This window comes from Myotis lucifugus, unplaced genomic scaffold, assembly GCF_000147115.1.
Source record: "Myotis lucifugus unplaced genomic scaffold, Myoluc2.0 scaffold_105, whole genome shotgun sequence".
In the NCBI taxonomy this organism is placed as follows: Eukaryota; Metazoa; Chordata; class Mammalia; order Chiroptera; family Vespertilionidae; genus Myotis; species Myotis lucifugus.
In genome coordinates this window covers 3025782-3043163 of record NW_005871153.1, presented here as the reverse complement: position 1 = coordinate 3043163, position 17382 = coordinate 3025782, and the positions used below count along the sequence as shown (strand labels likewise).

The 17382-nt window shown below is 46.4% G+C and overlaps 1 protein-coding gene across 1 annotated transcript in view; it reads right to left on the bottom strand.

The window, feature by feature from the left end:
- The window catches only part of MYLK (myosin light chain kinase), a 262717-nt gene that overhangs the window by 151021 nt on the left and 94314 nt on the right, over positions 1-17382 (bottom strand). The window contains 1 exon segment of the mRNA XM_006092848.3: positions 16807-16974. Coding sequence (XP_006092910.1) covers positions 16807-16971 — 165 coding nt within the window. The 5' untranslated portion in view covers positions 16972-16974.

Here is a 17382-nt window from a genome sequence, read left to right as displayed (position 1 = left end):
GTGACCTAGGCCTCCCAGAGGTACTTACCTTCTGCCACGGCTAGAGTCCCATCTCCCTACCGCCCCGCCCCCCCCAAGCCCTGCAACTTTGGAATGATCATGCCTCTTACCTGGCTGGGGGCACTGAGTGACTCAGGAAGCATGACCGAATGTGGAACAGAGAGCTCTCCGGGCTACAAGGGAGACAAGGTTAGGAGAAACTGGCAGGGGCCTGGGCCAGTTTCGGAACAAGGAAGGGCAGATGACAGAGGAGATCTGAGTTCTGGGGAGGAGAGGGTCATGGAGCAGAGGACCAAGAACACGCAGGGTCCTCCACTCCTCCTTTAATTAGCCTCCATCTCTTGCTGCCTTTAACATCTGGATAGCACAGGAAATGCACACATCCACAGGTACATGCCATCGGGAGAGCTCCCATGAGGTATATCCCGTGTCTGCATCTCCTGAACAAATGCCGTTACTTTTTAAGGACAAAATGGTTCTTGTACCTGATCGTGATTTTCTGGAAGGTTATAGTCAAATCTGTAGCCCATCTCTAGCAGCTATAAAGACTGTGCAGCACCCATTCCTATGTGCTATTCTGACCCTGCATCTATTATTTCCTCCCTTATTGCTCTTTTCTGATCCCTCACCTCCACCCCAGTAGAGAATTTGAAGTGTTATAAAATGTAACCGATACGTGGCAATGTCAACCCTAAGGGGGTGAAAATTGGTTCAGGGGGAAGAGGTAAGCAACTCTTACTTGTTCTGTATAAAGCACATGTATCACTATACATTGAGTACATACTAGTAAACAGATACCAAGCGCATGTTTGAGAACCGCTGGTCAGTAGGAGTCAATCATGTGCTTGAGCAGCCAGCCCATCAGTAAAGAGAACGCCTTCCCCGACACGAGGTTGTCAGGCACATCATCTCCAGAAGTAAAATTACACAAGACGCAGAAGTCCAGCCCCTCCTCGTCCACTGCCTCAGCCGTTCCCACATGCTCCCACCTGCAGCGGAACCTGCAGCCGTGACCTTTGCTTCCATCTCCTGAAACCAACAATCTCTCTCTCATGGCTTAAACAATAACCTGTGTAGGAATGGGGTGTTCAAATGCAGATTCCTTGGTCTCACCTCAGTGGGTCTGGGGGAGAACCTACATGCACCCCAGTGGATTCTGGTGGACCCCACAGTGAGAAACATGACACAGTGTCTCCATGAATGACTGGGACACTAGGGTGGAGTAGTGATTGAGCTGATTTTATTTTAAAAAGCTTTTCCTCAGATAAGCCATTGATCAAGCACCGGTTTCATCATCTGGGTGCGGGACTGCCCGGCACCGGGTCATGATGTTTTCTGCTTCCAGACACAGTGTCTCCCTCCTCTTTCTGGGCTTCACTGCAGCAGGTCTCCCCATCCTCCAGCCCAACACAGTGTGACATTTAATGGGGCGGGGTCTGCCCCCGAGCGGCCTCAACGTCCCCTCTGCTCACGGGTGATGCAAGTCCAGCATGACAGGCTGTGGAAAGTATGCTCAGGTGCCTGGCTCCCCTCAGCCTAATGCCTTTTAAATCAGGACCCAGATTTGATTTGCTTTCCCTTGCCTTCCTGGCTCCAGCTCTTCCAGGCTCATTTTTTACTCCCCTGTCAGGCTTCCCAGGGCTTGGGGGCCAAGTGAGCCAAGTTCCCCACACTTCGCAGACAACCCTCCTTCCCAGGCCCTGTGCCCACCACCTAAGCTCCAGCACTGAACAGGCCCCCGCCCTGCTCCCACCGCCTTGGCTGCCCTCAATCCTGCTGGCGTTTTCTGAGAGGGGCCGGACCTACATCTCTTAGAGGAGTCGCTCAGCATGTCAGCAAATGAGAGAAAACGAGTGGGTCTATTTCCCATTCTCTCCGCAGCTCAGCTCTGTCAGGACGCGGGCATCTACCTAGTCACCATCTCTGCGCATTCACCCACTTCCATTTCAGAGTGATCTGAGCAGAGACGGGACAGGACTGAACCGGAAGGAGCCAGTAGGTCCGACATGTGGCATCAGAACTCGCATCTTGCCTCCCCAGGCATCATCCCAGCACTCGAGGCTGGTGTGCGTGAAGGGGCAGACTCACAACCTCGGCTGTGTGAGAATGTGCATCCCTTGAACCCGAGGACACTCGCTCGATCCTCGGTCACCTTTATATCCCAGGTGTGCCAAACATCCTGCATCCAGTTAATGTCTGCTGAACGGAATTAACTTGTAAACTCAACCCAGCCTTCCTGAGTGTCACAACTTCCTGTAGCTCCGGGGTCGGCTGGTAGTCACCCTAATAAAACAATACCTTGTTTAAATTTTATTTTTATGGAATCGTGGAATGTTAGAGCATTAAGGCGCATCTGTCATCTGGTCAGGCCTCCTAATTTATAGATGCGGAAACGAAAGCCCAGAGGTCAGAGTGAGTTAGAGGCACAGACCCAGGCACAGGCTGGCCGGCCCAACCCTCCTTCGAGTGCACACCAGTGGTCCTGAGAGCAGCCAGATCCTCATAATAACCATCTGCAAAGGACAACACTTTAGCCTCACCAGGCTGACTGCAGTGTATTTAAACCCACCCTTGTCAGCTACAATCCAACCAGGCCTTACTGAACATCGACCCTGGGCAGGGCACCGTCCTGGATGTTGTGGGGAACCCAAGAATGAATAAGAAATTCTGTTCAAGGGGTGCTCATTCTAGTGACAATTCCATAAATAACCAGCACATAAAGGCAAAGAGAATACAGGACCAGAAAGCCGCGGTGACTGGGAGGGAGGAGACTGTCGCTGGCAGAGAAGCAGGAGGGGCTCTCTGCAGGAGCCTGGTTGGTCCGGACTCCAGGTAGAAAGATGACAGAAGTCAGAGGGACAAAGCCCAGGTCCCGCTCAGGATTGGTGGGGCCCAGGCTGCAGGGCAGTCGGGAATAGCTAGTCCAAGGGACTGGCCCAAACTATGAAGAACACTAAGTGGCAGGCAGGAGCTGGGACTCAAAACCACGGGGAAGGCTTTTTGGGTGGAGAAGAGCTGCTTAAAGAAGAACCTGGCAGCCGATGCAGCCTGGAAGGGCTGAGGGAGGAGCTGCTAGGAGCCCTGGCAGGTTAGCTCAGCCCCATGGGTGGGATCTCACACCTCAAGCGAGGCCAGACATTCTTCAGCCACGCTGCCCACTAGTGGATGGGCAGATTTAACTCAGGGAAGGTGATTAGAAGCCCTGCCACATTCTTCAGTCTAATCCCTGAGAGCACTGTGCTCTGAGTCACTGGCTCTCCATTCATACATGTCATCCCACTGAATTCTGCCTATCTTTCCCCAAGTGCTTAGAAATAGAGGGCAGGGAAATTAGCACTTTCTACCCTCTAACAAATGCAGACAGCTTTGTTCACTATAAAACGTTATGCAAATGTAGGATACATTATTTAAAATAAGATGCATGCCCTAGCCGGTTTGGCTCAGTGGATAGAGCGTCAGCCTGTGGACTGAAGAGTCCCAGGTTCGATTCCGGTCAAGGGCATGTACGTTGGTTGCGGGCACATCCCCAGTGGGGAGTGTGCAGGAGGCAGCTGATTGATGTTTCTCTCTCATCAATGTTTCTAACTCTCTATCCCTCTCCCTACCTCTCCGTAAAAAAAAAAAAAAAAAAGAATCAATAAAATAAGATGCAGTCAAAACAAAGTACAAAGAAAACTCCAACACCAAGATGTTGGAAATGAATAAAATAATAAAATGTTAAAGATGGGAACAACTGTCAAGATTATTTGGTCCAACTCCCAGTCTGATTTCTAGATCCCAAATACTCAAGTCTTCACAAATGGTGGTCCAGGGCTCCTTCAACAAGTCTAGTCCTAAAAAATTGATAGTACCTGGCTCTTGGTAAAGTGCTCAATACACTTTGGTTGAATGAATCAAATCCAAACCTTAAAAGCAGAACATTACTTTTTTTAATGATGCAAGACATTAAAATTTTAGAAAATTCACAAGTTGAACAAATAATCTCTCTTACTGGAGCCTAGTAAGAGCTGGGACTGAGGTGGGTTTTGTTTTGTTTTGTTTTGTTTTGTTTTAATTTGACATGTGAAATTGGGAACACACACTGCAATATATAAACTATTGAATCTCAGATCACAAAGGCCTTCAGGGTCATTTAATCATATATATATATATATAAAAGGCTAATATGCAAAGTGTCCCCTCGGGAGTTTGACCAGGAGACCGGGAGTTCGATTGCTCGCTATGATGTGCACTGACCACCAGGGGGTGGTGCGGAATGAAGGGAGGCCCCGGCCAGCAGCCGGCAGCTGGGGAAGGAAGGTCCCAGACAGCAGGCGGAAGGCCCTGATTGGCCCTGATCACCAGCCAGGCCTAGGGACCCTACCCGAGCACGAATTTCGTGCACCAGGCCTCTAGTGATTTTTATAAGAAGGAATCAGACTCAGGGAGGTATAGTGGTTTGTCAAAGTTTTAAGGCAACTTAGTAGGAACTAGAACTCGAGTCCAGTTTTCTTTCCACATGTCATGTTAATCATCTAACTAATTTTAAACTGTGAAGTGCAGAATAGAACCTTTGTAGAATGTGGCAAGGGAAAAGAATACTACAGCTGGAAGAGCTAGAATAGGTTTCAGAGAGTAGGAAGTTTAATTTTCTGTTACTAGAAATGAAAACCCATGAGTTACAAGATCACTGATCATGAGGATCCCCTTTTATTTTTATTTGTTGTCCCAAGAGCACAGAGGAAAATCAACTCATGTTGGTCAAGTTTTAAGAAAGTCTAGTTATCAACTTCATTTAAAGTTGGAAGGAAGTTGCATATTATAAGGAATGTGAACATCTTAGGTTCTACAGAAATTGTGTCTATGTGAAAAAATAAGCCAGACTTTAATGGTATCTCCATGCCTATATAGATGCCCATTAATGAATGCCAAACCCGGCACTCATACCTTCTCCCAGGAGCTGCCATTAGAATAAGAATAGCTTAATCTAGTGTCTCCATCTCTCATTGCTCATTCTGCTACACAATTTTGTTTCCATTTCAAGGCATACAGTCAAGATAATTTGAAACATGTTAAAATTAATAGGAGCCTAAACAACTTATTAGTAGAGAGACAGATCTATCTAGATCAGCGGTTGCCAACTTTCGGACCTCACAGACCACCGGTTGGCAACCAGTCTTCTCTTCCATGATGAGTGAACTATCATTGTGAAATTGAATAAATACAAACACTTAAAGAATTTACAACAATAACAAAAATTCTATGTACACGGTTCCAAATCCTCTTCTAATTTTAGGTAACACATCCATGTTGGCATGCGGCAGTGATCATACCATGCACTGTGCTCTTGCTTTGCTTCTCTTTCCACTTCATATTATTCACACACATTTCCATTTATGGATGTAGCTCCCCAAATAACAAGCATGTGACTATGTAACATCTGCCATATTGAAGTGTTTAATGATCGCCTTTTGAGCACAACCTAGTTCCTTTTTTGTTATTTGACATAGTGCTCTGAACATCTTTGTACTAACTACTTTGTCCTTCTCCTTTAAGAGTTAAGTTATAGTGTCAAAGGCAGAATTCTTGGCAAAGCATATCAAGGGTTTTACTGGCCCCGTAACATTCTGCCAGTCTGAGCCCCATAAAGGCTGAACCAACAATCAGTGCTCCCAGCAAAGGAAACCTTCACCTGTTTCCTTGCAGCACCAACAGTGGGCTCTTGGCATCTTTTATGTTGCTAGTCTTTCAGGTACTTTCAAGGTATTTTTTAAAAATCCTTATTGTTGAAAGTATTACATATGTCCCCTTTTCTCTCCCATGGACCCCTTATAGCCTGCCCCTGTCCCCCACCCCAGGCCTCCACCACCTTATTGTCTGTGTCCATGGGTTATGCATATATGCATTTAAGTTCTTTGGTTGACCTCCTCCCACCCACCTGCCCACCCCCACCTTCCCTCTGAGACTCGACAGACTGTTCCGTGCTTCTATGTCTCTGGATCTATTTACTTTCGAGGTATTTTAACTTCTACATGTTTAATTGCTCGCAGTGTTGTGTAATGTATTTAATGCAGTGCTATATATTCTTCCACACCCAGAACTTGTCTTCATTTCTTTCAATGTAAACTGTGTATTCATCTTTGACCATTTATGAAATAGAATCTGGACATTAAACTCAGATATATATGCCAAGCCTTTTTAGAGGCAATTTTATTGTGCTTTATTTCAATTACAGAAGTAATTCCTATCTACTATTAAAAATTCAAGCAATAAGAATGTGTATAAAGTAAGAGGGGAACGTTGAGGGTATAATAAAATAGAAAAAGGTTTCGTTCCCTCTTAGTCCTCCCACTCCTTGCAATAGTATCACTTCCCAGATATAACCATTGAAATCATCTTTGCATTCTTAGCATTAAAATCCGTAATTCTAAATAATATACTCTGTATTTGTTTTTTATTTAAGATTTAGTCAACACTTAGTGGATTCCCACTATGAATGACAAGGAATTTTGCTGACTTACACTGCCTCCCTCTCAACAGTCCTGTTTTGACTTTTTGATCTTCTATTGGACATTAATGACAAGATCACAAACTCAAATGCCTACAGCGTCTGGGCATGATATGCAAGTGTAGAAAGTGGGCAGGGACAAGGAATACCACGATACCCTTCCTGCCCATTTTTTGTTCTCCCACTATTAATATGGGAAAGGTGAGGGGAAAAGCAGTCATCACTGGCAATGGATGTGTGTCCATGTGTGAGGCGATGACTAGGAATGGGGGGACTATAGCAACCTGGAAGACACATGCTTAGATGCAGGAGGTAGGACCACTGGCCAACTGTTTCCATGAGGAAATGTTGCCAGATCTTATTTTTGAGAAAAGCCATGTAGAAATGAATTGTATGTATAAGCTTTTCATTTGTAAATCTTAGCTAAATTTTTTGAGAACGCCACTGGCCAAACACAAAAGGTCTTTGTGTCAAATATGGCCAGTGAGCTGGCCATTTTTGCCCTCTGTCATTAAGGTTTTAAGTCGTGTACCTAAACCTCTGCTATGTGATCCATCTGTTTTTGATGGCATCTCCTCACTTGTAATATGAAGACATTGGTGTCCTTATAGCTTTCTCTTCCTTTATTTTCCCACCTTCACCTTACCACCCACTCACCATTCCTTTACTTCTGGCTTGCCAAGGCTCATAGAGCTTACTTTCATTCTGTGACTATAACACTTTTGAGCTTGTTCTATGGATTGATTTTTTTAAAACATTTTATTGATACCCATATTATACTGTATAAATATTCTCTTCAACTATCTGGTGGCCATGAATTAACTGTTCACAACTATGACTAAAGAACTAGTTTCCAAATGCAGATGGCTGGGGTGGGTTTCCATCCCAGGGTATAGTCCTGCCTCCCTGACTGGGGGCCTGACTGCAAGCTCCATGGACTGCGTGGAACACACCTACGGGCAGGCTTCACCGAGCGCGCGTAAGCAGAAGGCAACTGGACAGACGGTTCGCCCAACACATTTTGCCTCAGGCCTCTGGGATACCGATTAATTTCACACTAGGAGCTTCTGTTTTCTTCACATAGATATTAAGTAAACATCCTCTAATGCAGTGGTTCTCAACCTTCCTAATGCCGCAACCTTTTAATACAGTTCCTCATGTTTGGGTGACCCCCAATTTCATTGTTACAAATTGAACATAATTAAAGCATAGTGATTAATCACAAAAACAATATGTAATTATATATGTGTTTTCCAATGGTCTTAGGCGACCCCTGTGAAAGGGTCGTTCAACCCCCAAAGGGGTCGCGACCCACAGGTTGAGAACCGCTGCTCTAATGACTTCTGCCCTATACCACTCCTCATCTCCAAAACCTTTCATCTCAAATGTGCGGCTCTCACTTCTGCAGGAGCTTCACACCCTGTATGTTATGAGCAGTAATGATATATCCTTCAAGGCAGTCCCAAGAAAATTCTCATCCACTAATGCCCCCTCTCCTGTTCTCAGTGCAATTCTGAATTCATTCTCATTATAATCTTTTATGCTCATTTCAATGGCATATTTGCAGGGAGGAGGAGTTAATAAGTCTGTTTTATCCAGCATTTTGAACCAGAAGTGGCCACCAACTGCTGACAACTGCAGTTTCAACAACACTCGGCCTGTCACTTCCCATTCCGCTGCCTTTGCTCTGAATACCTCGGGAACTCAGTGACACACGGCAGCCCCCACCAGCCTCCCTGCCGTGAGAAGCTCTGGAACAGACAGCGAGGGAAATTTTGGGAGCACGTTCCAACTTGCCAGGATACCAAGATTACCATTCTTCAACACAAATGGACGACAAAAATCCTTTCATGAAGAGATTACATTTTTCTTTGGATGAATCTTATGCCCTAAGTAAATTCTCAAGAATGTAATGTCTTATTTCTCTTGTGAATGGAACAATTATTAACATACTGTCTAGCTGTGGCTCTCTGGTGTATGGGACCTGAATTCGGTCAGCCCTGTCCAATAGCACAACATAGTACTTGTTGCTGTTGAGCACTTAGAATGTGGCTAGTGTGGCTGAGAAACTAAATATTTGATTCAATTTAATTTTATTATTATTTTTTGTTGTTGTTAACCTCACTTGAGGATATTTTTCCCATTGATTTTTTAAGAGAGAGTAGAAGGGAGGGAGGGGGAGAAAGAGAGAAACATTAATGTGAGAGAGACGCATCAATTGGTTGCCTCCGCATGCACCCCGACTGGGGCCAGGGATCGAACCTGCAACCCAGGTACATAACCTTGATCAGGAATCGAACCTGTGACCCTTCAGTTCAAGGGCCAACACTCTAACCACTGAAAAACACTGGCCAGGGCCTAAATTTTTTTTATCTTAATTAGTCCTAACCTAAATTTAAATAGCCACATGTGGCTAGTAGCTATTCTTGAACAACTCATTCTCATTGAGGAAACAAAAGACAATAAACAATAACTGATAAAATTATAAATTGGCAAAAAGTAAAAATGTAACATATGTAAGTATAGAAATTCAGAGGAGGGAGCAATTGAAGGTTAGAAAGTTCAGGATTAGATCTATGAGGTAGATCTATGTGCTAACGTAAAAAAAAAAAAATGCCAAAAGATGTTAAGTAAAACGAGCAAGCTGCAGATGTTTGTATGTATGCTTATAAATATTGTCATATATAGGTACACAGATTTATAATTATAGATCACATATAGATACATGCTTATTTTTCATATTTCATAGGACATTTCTACCCTAATTGCTCATGGTGGCCACCTACAGAGAATAGAAGTAAAGTTCAAGGAAAGTCACATTTTTACATTGTTTGAATTTTTGTTTTAAAAATAGTTTAAGATTTAAATCATTTTTTTCTTTATAACAAAGTTATAGGCACAGCGATGATGAATGGATAATACATTTTTAAAAGGCCAAAGCAGTCAGCTCTTTCCCGTGGTTGTTACTCATGAATGATCTTATGTGATTATTGGGAATATTCCACATCCTATTACCATGGCTCTTCTGTCCTCTAATAAAATGCTTTAAAAAGAAAACATACTTACTTAAAGAAAGCAGCCTGAAAGAGGTAGAGCGTAAATTGGACCTTGAGGCCAGATAGAATGGAGAGAAGGAAGAGCATTCTAGATTAAGGCATAGCCAGAAAGGGGGAGCAGGGATGCAGGCATACAGGTGGAGAACAGTGAGGGCAGGGAGTGAGGTGGGGTGAAGGGAGAAGCCCCTATAAGAAGCCTGGGACCAAAGCCCTATAAGTTTGACAGCAAGAGGCCTGGAGTCTTAGACCCTACCACCTTGGTTCTTGGGGAACCAAATATTTACTGAGTGCCCATCATGTGGCAGGTATTGTGATAAATAAACAGTCACAAGTTCAAGGAACCATGTGAAAGGGATGGCATCACATAATGTGAGGACTACAAAGTCTGGACCGCAAAGAACTGCCTCTATCACTTACTGATGTAACCTTGGCAAGTTCTGTAATTATTCTGATCCCCCAGGCTCTTCCTCTATAAAAATGGGGATAAAGCCACTTAAACATCCTTATTGTTGAAAGTATTGCATGTCCCCTTTCCCCCTCATTTACCCCTTCTAGCCCACCCTTACCCCCCACCCCAGGCCTCCACCACCCTACTGTCTGTGTCCATGGGTTATGCATAAATGTATACAAGTTCTTTGACTGATCTCTTCCCACCCACTCCCCCTCCCACTCCTTCCCTCTGAGATTCTACAGTGTGTTCCATGCTTCTACATCTCTGGATCTACTTCGTTCATCAGTTTATTTTGTTCATTAGATTCCACATATGAGTGAGGTCATGTGATGCTTGTCTTTCTCTGAGTGGATAAAGCCGCTTTACCATGAGGACAAAATGACTGAGGTTACATGCCTAGCCCCAACAGAGCACCAACAAATGCCAGTCCCCGTCTATCATACTCTGCCCCCATCCCTAACCCCAAATCGATAGATAGGGGAGACCAACTATTTTCTTGGCTACCCTTTCTCCACAAAAGTGATACCAGAACCAAGTTCCTGTTGTGTGTGAGTTGGCTGGGCGAACGGGGCTGGGTCTCTGCAGACAGTGCCAGAGTCAGGGTGACGGCACATGGCTTTGTAGGCAGTGATGGAGAACCCCCTCCATTGTTCAAGGACTTGAGCAGAGGGTGACACGGGCAGACGCCACTTGAGGAGGATTGCTTAAGCAGCAGTAGGAGGGACACACTAGAAAGACAGGATTCAGGAAGTAGGAAACCAGCTTTCAAGCCACTCCAAGCCTCATCTTAATCTCCTCTAAATTCCTATAATACAAACTATTTATTGAACTATTTCAAGCATTGAATTATTCACTGTCATATCCTACTGTTTATATGCACATGCTTTTCTCCAGAGCCACATCATTAAGACTCCTGAGGACAGAGAGCAGATCAGCTACTTCCTTCCAATTTCTCAGGGTGGCGGAGTGCTTCTGAGTGGGAAGTGAACTGGGAAGAAGTTGTGGGGGGAGGATATTACTACTGGCTAATGTGGAAACTGAGGAATGATTCAGGCTTTCATGAGGCAGGTCTTCTTGGTTCCCTTCCTCTACGCTCCACAACTTAAACATAAACCTGCCTTGATGAGGCCAGGCTAGCCCTTGACGGAGAGGCCCACGTCAACACCAAGAACCCCAGCCTGGACGGAAACCTCATTCAGCTGCACTTCTCAAGAAGCACTAAGCATCAGCTCATTTGATCTACAGCACAGTCAGGGCCTATCACTATGTTTGCTTTTTCTGATAAGAATGAATTCCAGGGCTAAGGGGAAGAAATCTCCCGTAATTTCAGCATTTTTGCCACCATCGCTCCTTTCGTACTTAACTGTGGTGGGGAAGCAGCTCGCTGACACTTGAGCCGCCTGCATGGGCCACAGAACAGCTGGAGGAGTTTCTTTCAGCCCCTGGCCCTGGCTGTCTGTGCATCGAGGCCCCTGTGCCCCAGGGCCGAGCAGTGCTCACAGGCAGTGGCACAGGACAGCGCACCACTCTTCCCATCCCAGCTGCTTCCTGCACTGAGGGGTCCTCTTATGCATGTGGGGGGACAACAGAACCCCGCATCCAAGTTGTATCTACCTTCTCATCCCCCCAGGCAAATGGGTGCCCCACTCATCTTCTCCTGGGAGGAGGCCACACAAGCCTTGGAAGTGGGCTCAGGGCCATTTGGTAAAGAATTCTGGGGTCCTGGGGGCCAGAACATGGGGGATGATATGGCTCCAGTAGCACATGCCTGGGGTAGACAGGTCCCCTGCTCTGAGACCAGGGTAGAGCAGGAAGAAGGAACAGGGGTTTCGAGAACATGAGCTCAGGTTGTCTGGATCTCACGGTGGCTCTGATGAGATACAGAGCCACCGTTTCAGGGGTTCCTGAAAAGACAGCCTCCTTGAGCTCTAGGCTGCCAGAGTCCGAAAAGGAATGTAGTTTTGGCCCGTTCGGTAGACTCTGATCAAATAGCAGTTGTTCTACAGAGACATTAACTTACCACTTGACTCCACGTGGTTGCCTTCCACTCAGAAACCCTAGACCCTGTTGGTTCAAGCCAGACGGCCACAGCCAAGGAGGATCAGATCCTTCTAGAATGCTTGACTGCAGGGCCATGTTCAACTCATAACAGGGCACTCCCCTCACTGCTGGCAGACTGGGTAAGGGTCTGAAAGTGTCCTCAGTGCTTCTCTGTGCTTTGACTGCTTCCCTATTTATCCCCATCATTTAAAGAGACAGTGCCTCCACATGCATCTTATTAGGTGTTTATCAGTTAGGAATACTTTTTGTAAAAGTTCCAGTGTGAATGATCACAGCCAAAGATCCTATCTGAGAAAGTCTTTAAGCCTTAGGATTTTTTTCTCTTAGCGACTGGTCTTCGTGCTCTATCCACTGCTGACCCCTCCCGACACACACACACACACACACCAACCAACCTTAGTATTCTGGCTTGTTGCCTTGTGGTTTTAATGTGGCTGCCTGAGCACCGGGTATCATATCTGTATTCAAGACTGGAAGGTGGGGAGGGGTGGAATATGAGAGCAGCAGTAATGACCTTTTCTTAAAAAAAAAAAAAAAGAAAGAAGAAGAAGAAGAAGAAGAAGAAAAAGAAGAAGAAGAAGAAGAAGAAGAAGAAGAAGAAAAAAAAGAAAAAATCAGAAAAGCAAGAACTTTCCCAGAAACTCCCTAGCAGACTTCAGCCAGAATGTGTCACTGCCACACTTAGCTGCAAACGAAAGCCCTACAGTGGCCTCTACAGTGGAGAAGGGCAAGGGCAAAGGGACTGGTAATGGGTTATGTGTTGGCTGTCCAACGTATCTGCCACAAACTAGAAAAACCCTAGTAGATGTGAGGGACTGAGACCCACAGAGCCGAACATCTCATAGTTCAGGGCGTCTCAGAAAAGACATGAACCACAAGGGGCACCTGTGGCCCCACCTTAATGTCACCAAGTCTTCTTGCTAGAAAGGGGGGCTTTATTGGAGAAAAGGGTTCATTTAAGTCCTTGGCTTAAAAATAGGCCTAAAAAAAGGAAAAGGGGGCAGGACAGGTAGCCGTTTTTACCTCTTTCAGGAATAAAAACAGAAAGTGCAGTTCGAACCAACCTCTAATTGCCAGCGCCAGGAGGTGGTAGGAAACAAACCTTCACAGCTTTCTCACATTGGTGGTGTCCACTGTATTTCTACAGTCATGGGAGGCCCTTGCCCCCACATCCTAGGACCCTCACACCCAGGTTCCAGGGCTCAAGCTGTTGGTGGCAACTTTAAGGAGGGAAGGGTGGGGGGAGAGGAAAGCTGGCAGAGCTTCGGGGGGCACCACATGGAAGAGAAGGACTCCTGGCAGCTACAGTGGGCACCAGCCTGGGCCCAAGTAGTAGCTTGAAGGTTTAATTTTTAAAAGTCACTCACTTGTAAGAGATTCTCTAAGAGCCCAGTGACTGAAGAGTTGAGGTCCTGAGGTTATTGTAAACCTGACGCAGGACTTGTCTGGTGCAGAATGAGCATCTAGAACAGGACCTGGAGGGAGGAGTCAGGTGCAGGCAGGGTCAAGCGGCCGCAGCAATGAAGTCAGAGAACCACGGACCATGCTCAGTGGGTAACCCCCTTGGAGCTCAGGCTTCCATATCTAGCAACTCCTGCTCAATGCCCATGTCACTTCAGGTTCACACTGCCTTACCCTTCCCTTCGCTGAGGGCTCCAGGTCAAGAACACCCCTGACAACTTCATCTCTGGTGTCAAAACAACCAGCTTCCTCATTCTGGAATCATCTGAGGTGGCCTTTCCCCAATGCAAAATGTCCCTTCTGCAGTGATAACACACACTCGAAGCACGCTAGTTTACAGAGAACTTTCTATGACAGCCTTTCCCTCTGCGTTTCTCTCTGCAAGTCTGCAGCTGGAGCCTGGCACTCCCTCTAACATCTCTCCGGAACCGTCTTCCTTTTGTGCCCACCGCTCACCAGCACGCTGCCATGGTGCTGTTCTGGGTTAGTCCCAGGCAGGTGGTAAGCGGTAAAGTAGCTCTGCAGGCTGACTTCTTAGCAGCACATTCATTTTAACATGTAGTCCACATGTGACATATGTCAACTATTTCATCAAAATTAACAAAACTTTCACATGGAGACTGCTATACTTTAAGAAGACTGCAACCAAAATTGTGAATGCATTAAATGCCACTGGATTGTTTTGTTTAAGGTGGTTACATTTACATTATGTGAATTTGACCTCATTAAAAAAATACTGTTACTATACTTTTTAACTTTATTAAGTGCATTTACCATTTTCTTCTTCAGCTCATTTTCTTTTCACATCCTGTAGGCTAGAAATGCAGAAACAACTAGTTGTTTATTCTCCGACTAGAGGCCCGGTACACAAAATTCGTGCACCGGCAGGGTCCCTAAGCTTGGCCGGCGATCAGGGCCAATCTGCAGGGCGAATGGCAGGGTGATGGGGGGAGTGGGGCACTGCACACATGCTGGCCCCACCCCCACCACCGCTGCCACCAGTTGCCTCCCTCTGCCTGCTGGCACCGCCTTGGCTGGCCTGGTGCCACCTGCTCGCTGCCCCCCCACCCCTGCCCACCGGTCATTCTGCAGGTCATTCTGCCGTTCGGTTGATTTGCATATTAGAGTTTTATATAGATAGGTAAGGAAATAGATCCTTAGAAGGTGTGACCTCTCCAACCAGACAGTGACAGCAACAAAGGACTCCAGTGCTGGTTCCTGGGCCAGTGTCCATTCCTTGACAGTTCCAAATCAAATAACTCAGAGGCACGATGACCTCAAAGTCACAAAGAAAGCAAGGGCACCAACATACTCTAAGGGAGCGAAGTCATTTCTTCCTCTCCAGTCTGTCTGAATTTGAGGAAGGCAGTCATCTGAGAGGCAGAGGGCAAGAGGGTGGGTATAGAGATGAGATCAGTTTGCAAAGCCATCTTTAAATTTTTCATTTTTTATTTGTGAGTGCAACTTTAGTGTTTTATAATGTATTCACAGAGTTGTGCAACCATCATCACCATATGATTTCAGAACATTTTCATCATCCCCAAGAGAAACCACAGGCCCATTAGCAGTCCCTCTCCACTCCTCCTCCCCAGCCCCTGGCAACCACTAATCCACCTTCTATCTCCATAGGTTTGCCTCTTCTGGACATTTCATATACATGGAATCATTCACTATGTGGCCTTTGTGTCTGGCTTCTTTCACTTGCCATGATGCTTTCAGTGTTCATTCATGTTGAAGCATGTATCAGCACTTCCTTCCTTTTCATGGCTATCCAAGTGCTTTCTAACCCCCTAGGGATTCTTCCTGTTGCATCTGCCCTGCCAGCTGTGGGGATGTGGGGGGATTGCAGCCAGGACAACAGAAAAGAGCCTTCATCCTGGTGGTGCCCAGAGAGAAGAAACAGACCCTTCAGCAGCATCGCCACCCTTCTCCACAAACTTCCTCAGATAACAGACACGACAAGGACTGTTATGTCACAACTACCAGCCAGCAGCCTTCACTAGACAGGCCTGTGTGAGCACATGGTGCAGGGCCTCCCGGGCCATTTTCAAAGCACAACCCCTGCACTCTCTCCAGAGGACCACCAGCCAAACTTGGCACCTGAACAAAGGCAGGGCCCAGTGTCAACCGGGAAGAGTGAGGTGCTCAATCCCTTCCTCCTACAAGCTTTCGGGGGCCTGCTCCTGAATTGTGCTATTGACCCTTGTACAATATGCGGGTTAGGGGCACTGACCCCCAAACAGTTGAAAATCCACATGTCACTTAATTCAGCTCTCCGTGTCTGTGGATTCCCAACTGCAAATAAAAAATACTGTTTTCAATCCATGGTTGGCTGAATCCACAGATACGAAACCTGGGGATACAGAGGGCTGACTGTATATTTATTGGAAAAAATCCACGTATAAATGGACCTCGCAGTTCAAACCCATATTTTTCAAGGGTCAACTGTAGATTCACAGTGCAACCTATGAATTTCCCACCACCTCAGTTGTCTTTTGCTCCGATCAAAGTCCTCTAGCTTCAAAAGCATTTCCTGGGGTAGACCCCCGTGTTGAATCCAGGACAACCATTACCTGCAAATCCCCTGACTTCCACATGCATCTCCACATCAAGGGGATGATTTGACTTCCTCGTGGTCTGAGGCAGCAGCTCACTGAAAGTCTCTCCAATTGGGCATAACACCAGATATTCTGATAGCTAGTCTTCAATGCTCCCACCTTCTTCTCCCTTCTAGTACAAGATGGACAAGGGATTACCATGCCCATGTGTAGCAGAAGAAATGGGGACCCGGTAAAGGAAAGGGACCAATATGCATTAGCAGAAGATAAAGGGTCCTACCTCCCATCCCATTGCCCTGGGTGTACCAAGTGGACACAGGAGAAGGCTAGCTAACTAAACACTCCTTCCAGGGAGAAAGGGAAAGGAACATTATAGTCAGTTTTTAATTGTCCATATCCCAAGGCACTTATTTAAACCCAAGCTGTGCGCTTCCTGCCACCAGCATATGTGTTCTCCTATAATCAGGTATTGCATACCCAGACATGACCTACATTAACAGCAAAACATTTCGGTGTCCCTCCACATCCCCTCCCTGAAGTCCTCCAACATAGCAAAGTCATAAAAAAATAAATAGGGCAAATGGCATACATTCACTTTACATGTGGATCCAAAACAAACCAGGTGCTCTACCAGGTCCATCCTGATGAGAAAAAGGCTCCAGAAGGAGTCTAACCACCCCCCCCCCCACCGCCCCCATCTCCCCCAAGCCTCCCATCCAGCCCACATCTTACCCTCCCTTCAAACTTGGCGGTGGCTCCTTCTCTGATGCAGAGGTTCCGAGGGGGCAGAATGAAAGCAGGGGCCTCGGTCAGGGGCATGGAGCCGACTCTCGAGGGATCCACACTGAGGGAGGTTTTAGAAACGTGTGCCGAGGCAGCCAGCTTCACATCCCCCATAGTCTGCAAACAGGAAGGAAGACAGGTCAGACGAGACAAAGCACAGTCCTGTTTCTCCTCAGGCAGTAGCAGGCCCAGTGTGCTTGCTGGGCCTGGGATTTTAAGTTTCACAGGGAGCGGGTGCCCCTTAGGTCAGGGTCCACCTGGAGCTCTTCTGGGAATGAGAGGCTCTGTGTCCTCCGCACGCACGCAAGGCTGCCAGGGTGAGGCCCAGCTGGTCTCAGACGCCAGCTCGCAGGGCCATGCCCTGGCCTCTGCAAAACCCCATGGAAAACTTCCAGGAAAGCGGCAGCTGGGTAAGAACAGAGAAACCAAACAGTCCCCCGAGTTTTTACAATACGTATCTAAAATCGGTATATATCAGTCATTGACCCTTCAGAATCAACATCTACATTAGGCATTTGTGGCAGA